At 27.7% G+C, this 14,487-nt stretch overlaps 1 protein-coding gene across 5 annotated transcripts in view; it reads left to right on the top strand.

The window, feature by feature from the left end:
• Pgm2a (phosphoglucomutase 2) overlaps nt 1-14,143 on the top strand; it is a 42,073-nt gene extending 27,930 nt beyond the window's left edge. For all 5 annotated transcript variants that reach the window (XM_075368307.1, XM_075368308.1, XM_075368306.1 and 2 more), the window contains 4 exons: nt 1,603-1,826; nt 4,585-4,690; nt 6,164-6,390; nt 10,460-14,143. In XM_075368307.1, coding sequence (XP_075224422.1) covers nt 1,603-1,826; nt 4,585-4,690; nt 6,164-6,390; nt 10,460-10,562 — 660 coding nt within the window. In that variant the 3' untranslated portion in view covers nt 10,563-14,143. The remainder of the gene's footprint in view (nt 1-1,602; nt 1,827-4,584; nt 4,691-6,163; nt 6,391-10,459) is intronic.
• Nucleotides 14,144-14,487: the final 344 nt, after the last annotated feature.

Raw genomic sequence — 14,487 nt, 5'->3', positions numbered from 1 at the left:
TAAAATGTTTTAATTTTGCCATGATGAACTTATTGTAGTGATTTCTTAGCTACAGCCCTATTTATTGATCTGCAACTTATATAACCAAAAGTGCATCTCAATAGACATTTTCAAGGAGAGCATTCTTCAATTTTTTAAGAAAATCTGTACTCAATAACGCTTGTGCAGTAAATTTTCGTAGTTTATGGCCCTAATATTGGTTTAGAAAGGTTGTATAAACTTAAAAGTTCCCAAAAATCGAGATTTATCATTGTCCTGAATTACATTTTTATATGATGTTTCATTTAAGTTATTTAAAAAAAAAAATAGAAATTTTAAAATCTTTGATAATCAATAACTTTTAATAACTATCGACAACAGATGTTTTTTATTTGGCATATTGATAAATAATTAAAAACTGAATCTTTTGGCTATTTCAGAAAAAAGGTTGTGTAGTCGGATTTGTGCAATAGAAATGTGCAGTTTACTGCCACATGAGCAGTCGCTTCAAAAAAATAAAAACATAAAAACCATCCTTGTATAAGTAGAAACTTTTTGCTGAATTAGATTTTTTTGTATACCTATGGGGTCCTTAATCTTGCATTTCAAAGAAATCAACTCCTTTTATATATATGTAAAAGATGTGAATATGCATTACGGGACAATTGCATGATTGAGAGTATATCTTGTACACAACCATTAGCCCTTGAACTGCTAGCAAATACGCTGTTTGAATTTTTAAAATTGGTTGTACTGTTCCAGAGGTATAATTAAATTTCAGAAAAATAATGGGTAAAAAAATGGATAATGGATAAAAATAATGATCCAGCATACATATTTTTTATGCAAATATTAGCACCCAATATGGTAAAAAATAAGCCATTCCAATTTTTAAAATTGGTCATACCATCTCGTAGATATAACTGAATTTCAGAATAAGAGAATGACTGAACAACTGGATAATCAAGAGTGTAAAAGAGAAACATAAAAACCACTCTTACTCTTACAATAAATAAAAACTTTTTGCCGAATTAAATTTTTTTGTATACTTATGGGGGGGTCCTTAATCTTGCATTTGAAAGAACTCAAACTCCTTTTTTATATATATAGATTAAGCACTGCATAATATTTTAACATTGAGATTAGTGTTTTGAAGTAAATAATCTATCTACTGCAAATATCTTTTAATAATGTTGATTCAATCAGTATATATATTTTACATTTGCACAAAATTGTTAATAGTGATTTTCATTTACTGAGCTGGCATTAAATAAGAAATTGCTTCTTAAACAATTTTAACAATTGGGTTTCTTCTTTTTAATAAAATATGCTTTCAGAATTTTGTTTTAATTTCTATGAAGTTCCAAGTATACTCAGATTCATTTACAGACTGTCTGTTGTTGCTGTTTATATGTTCAAGAACAGATTTATATAAATTTCAAGTATATTATCATCAGGTTTTTATTTTAATTTCAAATCAAAATGAGTTATCATTTAAAATTACTTTGCTCTTGTATCTCCACTAAAGTTTTGAGTGAATATGGAAAATTCATTAAATACAAGTTATTTATATTATTAAAAAAAATAATACCAATATAATTTGTTGATTATTATTATTTACAGGACACATTAACAGGATTTAAATGGATAGCCCAGAGAGCAGTAGATTTAACATCTAATGATTATACTGTATTATTTGCATTTGAAGAAGCTATTGGTTTTATGTGTGGTGTGCAAGTAAAAGACAAGGATGGCATATCAGCAGCACTGTGCAGTGCTAAACTTGCTACTACATTATACAGCCAAGGGAAAACGTTATGTGATAAATTACATGAAATTTATCAACAGTGAGTGTTTTATTAAGTTTTTGGTTTTTATGAGTTATACTTTTTTTTTTCTACAGCTGTCTGTATTATAATGTTTTGAATAGAATTAATAAATACATTGAACAGCTCTACTCTTATGAACATTATAATTCCTCAGCTACAACATTAGTACAGCATATTAAGCAGTACTTAGAATCAGACATTTTTGTTGAAGATACAGAATATGTAATAAAATCATTGAAAGAAGGAAACATAACAGGATTAAGTGGGGTATCAGGGAATCTTATTAACTAAGAGGTCAAATGAAAGCTTTATTCTTAACATGGCTCTTCAGCGTTTGTTTAATAAAAGTGGACGTAGCGAATCATTGGCTTTACTCACTGAGTAAACTTAAAGTTGTAAGTTTATTTAAAAAAATAACAGAAAGGATTTAAGGAACTACAGACCAACAATCAGCCTCTTTTTGATTACACAAAATATTTCAGAAAATAATCTTCAATAATAAACTTCTTCTTCATTTTTTATAAATTAAACTGATTTCAGACCAAACATTCACAATAAACCAGCTATTGGAGAAGCCTAAGAATTATAAATAATATCTCATCTTTATGAAGGTCATTCAATAATTAAACAGACATATAGCTATATAGCAAAAGTGGTTTATTAAATAAACACAATTTTTTTCTCTACTTTTCCACATAATCTCCACCAACTTCTCTGCACTTGGTCCCATCTTTTTACGAGTCTTCTTATCCCCTCAGCAAAGAATTCTTTACCTTAATCTCAAAGCCACTTTTGTATGTTTTTCTTTACCTCTTCGTTGTCGTTGAACATAATGCCACGCAAAGCTTCTTTCATTGAACCAGACATATGGACCGGACATATGGATATGGACTCCTTACCAAGCAACAAAAAAAAAAGATAAAATGTCAACCTTTTTTTTGGTTTTAAAATTTTATTTCTTTTGTTGTTAGATAAAAATACTACAAATAAAGAGCTATCCTAAGTGTGGATACTGAAATAAATTGAAAAACAAGAAAATTGTAAAAAACAACAATGTAGTTTTAAAATCTAAAATTTCTAAGTAAATTTTTGAAACAGTTTTCACACGTAATATTTATTCGTACAAATTCATACCAACAATTTAAATACTTGTTCAATATGGAGCTAGCTAAAATTTTATTTTTTGCTTAATTGTGTCGTAATATTTTATTTTATTCTTTTTTTCAGTATTATCATAAATGTGTTGTACATAAATATTATCCTAAAAATTCTGAGTTCTTTTGGAAAAATAAAATATATAATTTCAAAACTAATGAAATAAAATTTCCAAATTGTTTTTTATGAAGTGTTTTAATTTAAAATGGTTTGAAAATTGTTACCATCCCTTTTTATCACCTATTTTATAAATATGAGGGCAGTCCAGAAAGTAACTTATGTTTGTGCCTAGCCTGAAGACGGGTGGGGACAGAGATCTTGGCGTCAAAACGTTTCTACAGTCTGTACGCACCAAGCTGTTGTAGCATGTAGGCTGAGATTTTTCTACTTCGTTGTGAATTCATGTTATTCATGATCATTGTGAATTATTGAAATATGTGCTTCAATAAAAAATTTTGCAAGTTGTGAGGTGCATTCAGTGATTAGGTTTTTAATGGCAAAAATCCTCAAACCAGTTGAAATTCATCGACAACTTTGTGAGATGTACAGAGATGGAATAATGAGTGAAGTTGGAGTGAGGCAGTGGTGCATTCAGTTTAAAAATTGCCGCACCAATGTTGATGAGTACCGCAGTGGTCGGCCTAGCCTTGTGACTGATGAACTGATGTTGAAGATCAATGATAAAATTCATGAAAATCACTGCATTATGATTATGGAACTCTTGCTTCACTTCCCCCAAACTTCACGAAGTGTACTGCATACAATTGTATCAGGGAAGCTTGGTTATCACAAATTTTGTGCAAGATGGGTGCCAAAAATTTAAGGCGGCACATTTCTACAGAGAAGGAATTGAAAGCTTGGCAGTCATTATGATAAGTACTTCAATTTAAATGGCGACTATGTAGAAAAATAGTTTACGATTGTCCCTTTCAAATGTATATAATACAATTTCTTTTTTTTTATTTGGTTGGTTTTTTATTTCAAAACGTAAGTTACTTTCTGCACAACCCTTGTATAAAAGTACAATTGAAAGTAACATTTTGTGAACTTAAATCTATTAACATTAAAAGCTACACAAATTTAAAAAAAGTAGTGTGAAATATTTTTAAAAAGTTTATAAATTATACGATTGTTTTTTTTATAATTCATGGATGGATGTTTTCTAATTAAAAATTAGTAAAGTAGTGTTTTATATTAAAACAGTGAAATAAGCCGCAGATGACATAGGGTAAACTGGTTTAGTTCTGTTTTGATTGCTTGTATTAAAAGTTAAACCACTGGATGAAGATGATCTTAAGGTTGAATAAGAAGAAATAAAAAAGTTCATTGCTTCAATAGTACTTCAAAAGTTAAAGATTACTATAAATAGTTTAAGCGTTATAAATACTATAAGAAAATGATGTGTGTTATTGTATATCTTGTATTAAAAGTACTTGAGACAATGATGAATTGTTTAGAGATGTGATTTTTCTTACCAGAAATTGAAAATTGTAATTTATTGTAAAATGTAAATTGAAGTAGAGTGTGTATAAAATAAAGAATTTCTTATAAAATAATATGGTATACCTCGTTTGTTTTCTTTTTTTTTGTATATTAAAATGTACGTATTATTATTTTTCAGGTATGGTCACCATTTAACTGAGAATTCTTATTTTATCTGTGATGATCCAGCTATAATAAGAGCAATATTTCACCGCCTTAATCATTTCAAAGGGTGCCAAAATACAGTCAGTACAGAACAGATTATCCTTATTATACAAACTTTTTCATTATTATTAAATTTTATGTAGCAAATCTAACCATAGAAGAAACATCTGTAGTCAGTAGCCTTGACAACTCATTAATGGCTACAGTTTTGTGCATTAGATTTTATTTTCAGACTAATATATATTTCCATATTCTTGGGTTCTCACCCCCAAAATAACTGGCCCTCTCATCCCAGCAGCCATCTTTCAGATATTGAAAATATCAGTTATTGAAAATATAATAATACTCATGTTACATTTTTAAAAAGTTTGTCTCATAGACACATTTCTTCTATTCATTTTATAAGAGGCCTTCCTTTGCAATCTTAACAAGTAAATAGTAACATAGTGTAGATTATTTTAATCATTTCTAAGAATTTTTTTAATTTTAGCAAATAGCCTGTTAAAAACTGATATCATAAATAACTGGCCACTGTATGATTTTAATAAATTTTTATTGAAAGTTTAACAAAATTTACCTACCATACATACAATACAATACCATACATAACATAAAATAAAATTTCTATTTTCAAATGCATTTGATTTTGGAATAATGATTTTTGAAAACTTCGAAAAACTTTAAAAATATCTACACTGACCATATGTTATTATGATCTCGATCAAAATTTTTGAACCAAATTTTAACGATTCTAGAAAGATATAAAATATGCTATAGATTAATGCAGTCCTTATGACAAAATACATCACAATATTTGTAATTGTATATACTATTTATTGTAAACTTTATTGCTTATTTGATAATGCTTTAATACATCTATTTACATCTTTTCTTTTTATGCAAATCTAGATACCAGTAGAAGCAAAGGAAGAGAAAAAGCTACTTAAAACTAATGGATAGCTATGCAAATAATATATAATTATTATTATAATAATTTGCACATATAAATATACGTCAGTAACATTATCCAATTTCTATATAGAAGAGAAATTATATCAACAAATGACAAATGATATCCTCCTCTGTTATGTACTTTATGTTTTATAATCTTTTTCTCTGTTTAAAACAGAGTCTTTTTATTCATTTATATAGTTCCTTCTAGCACACTAACAGTGGGTATTCTAAAATTTACTGTGGTTACATCAGGAAATATTACAAATTAGTGTAAGATGAATAACCTATCTTTTTTATTTTTAAAAAATTGACCCATGGTAATATTTTATATGCCAAAGAAGTTAAACCACTGAAGAACATATTAGGTTAATTAGTTAACTATTTTACACATGTATGTGATGCTTGGAACTCAGATAAAGTAACATCTATCTGTAATTTAAGTTCAGCAACAACACCGGCTATTGATGAAAAATATTTTGTATATTTAAAAATGAATTGTTATAATTTTAGACTAACAACATTGACATTTTGATTTGGTTATTACATAAAATATTTTCAGAAAATTCTTACAATTTTTTATATTTGTATTTTTGTTTCAGTATCCAGATAATATTCTCTCTGGTAAATATAAAATAGAACATGTTCGTGATTTAATATTGGGTCATGATACAACACAACCAGATAACAAACCATATTTACCAGTATCATCCAGTAATCCAATGATTACTTTCACTTTCAGTAATGGACTTTGTGCAACAATACGAGCTAGTGGAACAGAACCTAAAATAAAATACTATACTGAACTATGTGGACCCTCGCATATTCAGTAAGTTTATAAACTTCTTAGTTTATTTTCATATAATCTAACAAACACAGTAACTAGACAAGTTTAAATTCTTCATCATAAAGTGAGTACACTTCCCCTTTTAATACACTATTATTTAACTCATTCAGTACCATGAATATTCTTATTTACATTTCAGTCCATATCAGGTATAACCAGGAAAATATTTTCTGTTCATGGATCATTTTTTAGATTTCGGTGCACAGTTATAAATTTATACACAATTTTAAGAGCAGCTTACCAAAATAAAAAAAATAAAAAACTAGTTATAAATTTACCAAGACATATAAGGCAATAAAAATAGAATCGATTCTGTTTCTTCTACAATCTACTAATTATTTAATGCTATAACATAATTGTAGATTTATTGAAACTTTTAGCTATTTGTTGGAGTCTAATAACATCTAATTAAAAAACACAAAACAATTAAATATTTATATTCATTGTTTTTTACTTCCTTGTATGAAGTAAAGGAAGTATTGTGATTGCAAAAAATTTCGGTTTTCAGATTTCAACAGAAATATCCATTTTGACCATCCCCTAATTCATTCTGACCAGTTTCGGTGTGACGTCTGTACGTATGTATGAATGTATCTCGCATGACTCAAAAACAATTAGCCTTAGGATGTTGAAATTTTGGATTTAGGACTGTTGTAACAACTAGTTGTGCACCTCCCCTTTTGATTGCAATCGACTGAACCAAAAATGCCCAAAATCCCCCAAAAATTGGATTTTAGACTTAATTGCAGTAATAAGTCTTCATTGAGAGCTTTTCAACGATATATCATAAGTGGTACTTATTTTCATTGGTTCCAGAGTTATAACCAAATAAAATTTTAATTAATATTTTGATCTTACAAGGGGAAGGCACATTGGTTCAAGTCTGACTTCATCTCCTTTTTTTAATTTTATTTAAATATATTGACTTATTAATAATTGTTAACCTCTGATTGTAAACACACTTTTACAATAAATAATTATTCAATTATTCAATAATAACAATAAAAAATTAAAAAATGAGAAGTTATTAGTGTAATAAAATTTTATATTTTTTTAAAAATGTGTATATGCAATTTAGTAGGCATTATTACATATGTGTATATGTAATAGAGTTGGTGAAACATCTGATTATTTAATATTAATTAAAAATTATAATTTAGAATCTTATTATTTTTGAATTTTCTACTTAATTTCTGCTTAATTTTATTCAGTTATTCTGGAATTTCTGTTTAATTTTATCAACATTAAAGTTAACTAAAGCATGACTGAAAAATAGACCCTCACAAGAACAATAAATACACTGAGGCATACATGTCTGATCTTTAATAAATTGCAAAAAATTCTGATCTTTTAGTTCATTACTCCTCTGATATTGTCAGACAATATCACAATACTTCATGAAAGATTGTTGAATTAATAATTCTATAAATATTTGATGTTAACAAAAACTAATATTTCAGCAATTGTGCAACTGTCACCTTTATTAAAGAATCTGAAGATTGTATCTCACTTTTAAATGAAAAAAAGTTTAAATGAAGTGCAGCAAAACAATGTGTATTTGTAATTTAATGGGCGTACAAGGAAGTCATGTAGTGTCCACATCAGATTTTTTAAGTTTGAAAGTAATAGAAATAATTTTTAAAAGTGACTAATTTCTTTTTGTTATTAAATCATTATTCAAAGTTAAATCAATCCAAACTCTACTGTTTAAGTTTCTTAATTTACTTAGGTCTCCATACTGTCTTATTTTTTGCAACTTTAACTTCTAATTAATACTTTTTAATGAATTCCAAAAAATTTGGAAATCACTGCACCTGGCCACGTTTGTGTATACTGTATACGAATATGTATGTATAAGATTTTTTTCTCTGCCTTACCGGACACAAATGTTATCCAATTTTGAGAAAACTTGGTAAGATGATGTAAACCTATTGGGAATATAGCCTATTGTTTTCAAGCAAAATGATTCACAGGAACTGAAAGTAGAGCACTATTAAATCATCCACTTAAACTAGTACTTTCTTGAAAACTACAGCTCCATTTAAATATAATCAAATATTAAGCTAATTATTTTAAAATGTATTATATAATAAACATTCTTTTTAAAATTATAACAACTATAATTTTAAAAAATGCAAAAAATAAATTAGCTCAATATTTAAAATAAAAAAAGTAGTAAAAAATATTTTAAAAAAAGCTTTGATAAAATGTACTTTCAATAAAACTGGACATGTTGCGATCTAGCATATTTGATTTATACTTAAATGTAGCTTTTTTTAACTTAAATTGAGTATAACTCAAGAACAACTCAACCAAACTTCATCAGATTTTCACATGCACAATTTCAAATTCACTACTGCAGCATATTTAAATTTCCACATAGTTGACCCAGTAGTTTTTGAGATTTTCAAGCCACAAAATTTTATACATAAGGCTTTATATATATATATATAAATATATATGTATGAGGAAACCCCAATTTAATTTTGGTATTTTTGTACTCCTCATACCTCAAAATGTAAAGAAAATTCATTTTCAATCCCCAATCCCAGCATGCACTGAAAGTATGAGGGCAAGTCAAAAAATTACTACTACTCACCATAACACACTTTCAAACCAGTCATACTGCCTTTTGTGCATGCATGCTTAAAATTGTTACGACTACAGTTATGTGTGTGAAATTTGATTCCAAACATGTAATTTGCCTTCCGGCTATTACAGTGTAAATATGCCCACTCTGCTAGGAGTTTGCACTAAGGAGAAACAATGAGCAGTGATCCAGTTTCTCTGGTCGGAGGGTGTGAAATGGGCTGAAATTCATCATAGACTTTTATCACAATACAGGGATGTGCTTTTTCACGTAGTGTTTTTTCATGAATCAAGAATTTTAAAAGTGACCAGACAAGTGTGATGCACAAAGAGGGTACTGGAACACCTTCCCTAACACCATGATATTACTCCCTCTGACTTTCAACTGTTTGGGCCACTCAAGGATGCTTTGAGAGGTTGTCAATTTTCCATACATTTAGACATGCAGGAAGTGGTGCAAAAATGGCTTTGTGACCAACTGAAAATCTTCTTGTTGGAAGGAATGCACAAGCTTGTGGACCACTGGACTAAGTACATTGACAAGGGAGGTGACTGTGTAGAAAGAGTGATGTACTTGTTGAATCCCTACCTTTTTGTAAATAAATTGTAGGATGAAAAGTGTAGATAGTTTTTGACTTGGCCTCATAATATTGTACTTTTTTTTTAATAATGGATAAAAAAGAAACCCAATTACAAAAAAGAAAGCTAGTTTTGCAATAATCCAAAATGTGATTTGGTTTGAAGGAAAGGGTCAGTGTCCAAAAAATTAATTTTGAAGTTTTGATCATTTTGAACCATGATATTAATATAACATGTAATAAAATAAAAAAAACTAATACGAAAATTAACCAAAACACCAAAAGAAGTATTTTCAAAAATCATTACAATGTGCAACTTCCTTTCTTAACTAAAACAGAAATCCACGCTTTTGAAGCACTTACTGCGATAGTTTTTTCTACTATCCTTTTCCTTTAGTATTTTCTATGTTAACCTTTTTTTTTATATCAAAATTGTTTTTGATTAGAGTAGTTTTGCTTAATACATTTATTTACTTTTTAATAATTCTATAATTGAATACTTGAGTAAAGTTTTTTTAGATTACTTATTAAGTTTTTTTTTACTTACTTTTACTTATTTCAAATTTTGTAATGTTAAAAATATATAAATTTTAAGTAAATTTAGTAAACAGCACCAATAAAACTAATGTACTACAGAAAAGAAAACATATTCCTTTTAATATGATAATATACAAGAAGCCATTCAGAAAAATAAAGGACCATTAAAAAGAAGAAAATGTGAAAATATATTTAAGATAAATAATATGGGCATTATATTTGAAACAATAAAATATAAAAATAATGGTTGAAACATATTAAATCTAGAATATATTTTTATACGTGCTGTGTGTATTTGTTTTTGTATTAAATCTGTTTTGTGTATTTTAAACCTATTTTCTTTTTAGGGATGTGAATATTCTTCAAGAACTGTTAAGAGAAATGGTGGATGCAATAATATTCGAGTTTCTACAACCAGAAGAAAACGGCCTCATTGCTCGCATTGGATGAAACAATTAGCTCAGATTTTTCTGTTGGTTGTACAGTCACTTCCCATGAAATCTATTGATTGTATTTATTAATGTTATCAAAAAACAACTGTATAAAATATAGCTTTGAAAAGTGCTGGTTAAGAGGTAAACTTTTCAATGCGTTACATGAATATGTAGTTCGGTCCTTAATATTAGTTAATTTTAATGGATATTATTATTTAAACTTATTACACTGACTAAATATTCATTAACAAAGCTCATGTTTTTAAATATACAATTTAAAAAATGTTTGTGCACGCTATGCATGGAAATGTGGAACACTTTTATTAACTTAATAAAAGTTTTGTTAACTCTGCTGCAGTTTTGTTTAACTGGAATTCAAACATTTTACACCTAAAATTTAAGAAAAAAATTGCATTATTGGTTTAAACTCTTATACTTGATTTAATTTTTAACTAGCCGTAACTCCCCTCAAAAAAATGTGTATTCATTAAATATGTCTCTTCAACTTCAATTTAAATCAAAATTTTTGATTATAAAAAAAAAGATATATTGCTATAAATTTCTTGACAAGAGTATGTATGTGTGTGTGTATATATATATATATATATATATATATAAGATATTCATGTATAAAAACTTATGGATAAATATTTATAAATAAAAATAAAAACCACCAAGCTGTATTTAATTATAAAGACATTATTATTAAAACTACTTTTGAGGATATTTCCTCTTCATCAAAATCCTCAGTATACTGTCATGATAGTAGGATATTTAAAATAAATTTTATGAGTAATTGACAAAATAATGTAGCTAATGAGATAGAAATCTTAACTATATATAGCATTGTTGAAAGTAATTTATTTAACATTTAATATATGTATGATTTTTATAAATAAGTACTTATTAAATTCAGTAACCTTTTAATCATCTTAAAATATATTCTAATAATTATTTATGGTAAATCATGGTGATCATAAATATTGAGATGTGGAAATATCCTTATTTACTGGTAAGAGTTCCATAATGAGAAAAACAAAAACTGTACATTCCAATATTTGTAAATACAACGTGGAATACCACAACAAAAGATTTGTCTTTATTTAATAAGTTAGTAATAAAGATTTATTAATGTTCTAATATATTAATAATTTATTGTTAAATTTCATTTTGCTGTCGCTTATATAGAAAAAAATTTACACCTAAACTAAATGGTGACTGCTCCACTGTAGTAATTGATATCACATGATAATAAATGTAGACAATTAAAAGTGGCATTAGTGCTATAGTTATTAGCCTCAAATAAATGTCCATAAATTGCTGATAAACTGTATTTAATGGTACTTAACTTTGGTGATTACAAGAACCAGCACATTAAAAATAGTTTTGACTGTTAGCACCTTCATATCCTTCTACTTATAGAATATTACTCCCTGAAACATTCCAGGTGTAGCAGAACTGTCATAATTTTAGGGAATGTAACTTCAAATGTTAAGAGATGAACAAGAGTTTCCTTGTTTCATTTGTCATGTTGAATTAATGTATTTAAAACATGCAAAGGAAAAAAAATATGGTTATTGAATATTTGCAATTAGTTGTTATGCTACTAACAGTTTTATTAAAATGCTTGTCATATACGAATTTACTAGATTACAGAATATGTGCATTATTTATTTCAATTTCTTATTGTAGAAATTCATTTATTCATTCACATCTTTTGTTCATTTGTATTTTTAAGTATTAAAATTTTTAAGGGAAGTAAAAATCAAGATGTTCTTGGTAAACAGTTTTGTGTTCTTTATAATACAGTATTTCTACTTGTTAGGAAGTAAATACTGTAATATCAAAATAACATTGATTATTATTATATTTATATGTGAGAACCTACAGGAAATAAAAATGTATGCATACAAATCTTTATATTCTCAAAATATTAATAATTTTGAATGAATAAAATAAAGAGTTCATCAGTATTTAAAGTAATTAAAAAATGTTCTTTCCTTTTTCGAATAGATAATGAATTACTTACTTAAAATATTTTAATCTTTTTTTTTTTTAAGTTTCTAATCTAGTCCTTAGGTTTATTACTTAAACATTTTAGATCACTTATTTTAATTTACGCCTTCTCTGATAAGATCAATGTTATTATTGATTTTTTTTTTTAATTGCGTTTGAAATTTATATGATTTTCTTTTACAAATTATTACACTATGTATTATTTTTTGAGTACAGTATTAGTATTTGCAGAGAAGAGTAGACTAATATAAAAAATTACAAAGCCATTTTCAAACGGTTACATGGGTACTCTTCCAAAGTTGACTTCAAAATTGGCTGGAATGAAAATAATAAATATAATGGAGAAAAAATATATTACACATGTTACCTACTAACTATATTACTTCTCCATGTAGTTGCCACTGTGCGTTCAGGAACTTATTGTATCATGACACCAGCTAGCTTTTGATGACCCTCAAAGTACTCTGCCAGCTGGGTACCCAGCCAGTTTTTGACCCCATCAACTTCTCATTGATTTTAAAGCACTGAGTTAAACTTTGCTATTGGGAAAGTCTTGATTGTCATCCAGGACCAAGTCTAGATTGTATAGAAAATCTTGAAAATCTCCCACTTGAACCGATCAAATAAAGCTTTGGTATGACCTGCAGAATGAAGCCACACATTGACATACAGAACTAGACCCTTCATAAGCATCTTCCATGTTCATTATAGATTAAGCTCTTAATGGCTCTTCAACATTCTACAATAAAATTATGACGATATTGTTTCCATAGATTTTTTCTGCAATTCCAAAACCGTTAGTTTGTTTACTTAATGTTTAGTTTTACACATTTTGTTTTTCTTAATTTCCCTCTTTAATTTCTGGAGCCAAACTGTTTGCAGTACATCCCTTATAATGTTATTAGTATAAACAAGAGACAGCCATTAATGGATCTCTGTAGTGCTATGTCCTTCTGTTTACAAAAAACTAGTCATGCCACATCACATAGGTAGGAGCAACAATGAAAAATTTCTTCTTCTTTTGATCCCTAGCTAGCATTTGGATTGGCTCGACTCCTAAGCCTGTATGCTGCTTTGAGTGAGTGCCAATGGTTGTCCGATTTCACTAACAAGTCTCTTCCATGCATGGTGATTCATGGCTGTTGTCCTAGTCTCATTAAGGTTTCTTATATCATCATCATCGATCAGCTTGATCCAAGTTTTTTTTGGAGCTGTTCATTGGACTCTCCAGTAGATGAGTTATTCATGCCAGAGGAGTTAGAATGGTAGTCAGTTTCCACTCATTCTGGAGACACAGCCAGACTGTCGCAGTCTTTGCTTTTGAATAAATGAAAGATTTAATGTTTCATTGATTACTGCTTTACATACGAGAAGAGATTGTATGGTAGAAATGGGGTGTAAAAAGATTTAAAGCTGCTGGTGAAGTAGTTAAGTTTGTTCCTTAGACAATTGTGATTTACTTCTTCAACAGCTAATTGGAAGTCAGTTTTGGAAAAACCCAAATATTAAAATAATATTAACTTAATTTATGTAGAGAATTGTAATTATAATGATGTAGTAAAATAAAAATATTTCATATTATTGTTAGTCTTATTATTATTATTGTTTACTGCTGGAATTAATTGCTATTGTTCTTAACAAGCGTGATTATTCTCATTTTGGAAACCGATTCACTGAAAAGAATTTAAAACAAAAATTTACATTCTATTTATTTGATTCTTCTAATTAAAGTTTATACATAAATCATATCTCACTTGAATGAACAAATTACATGTTTGACACAGTTTTGTTTGTTTAAGTTTATCATAATTTGATATAAACATAAATTAAAGAAGACATTGTAAAACCTGATTGATATATCAACAGTAAGGTATATTGAATGATTGGAAAAAATCACCTTTAATAATTTACTTTTAACATTTATT

This window comes from Lycorma delicatula, chromosome 6, assembly GCF_047948215.1.
Source record: "Lycorma delicatula isolate Av1 chromosome 6, ASM4794821v1, whole genome shotgun sequence".
Taxonomy (NCBI): domain Eukaryota; kingdom Metazoa; phylum Arthropoda; class Insecta; order Hemiptera; family Fulgoridae; genus Lycorma; species Lycorma delicatula.
Note: the sequence above shows the minus strand (reverse complement) of the source record. Positions and strands in the feature narration are given on the sequence as shown.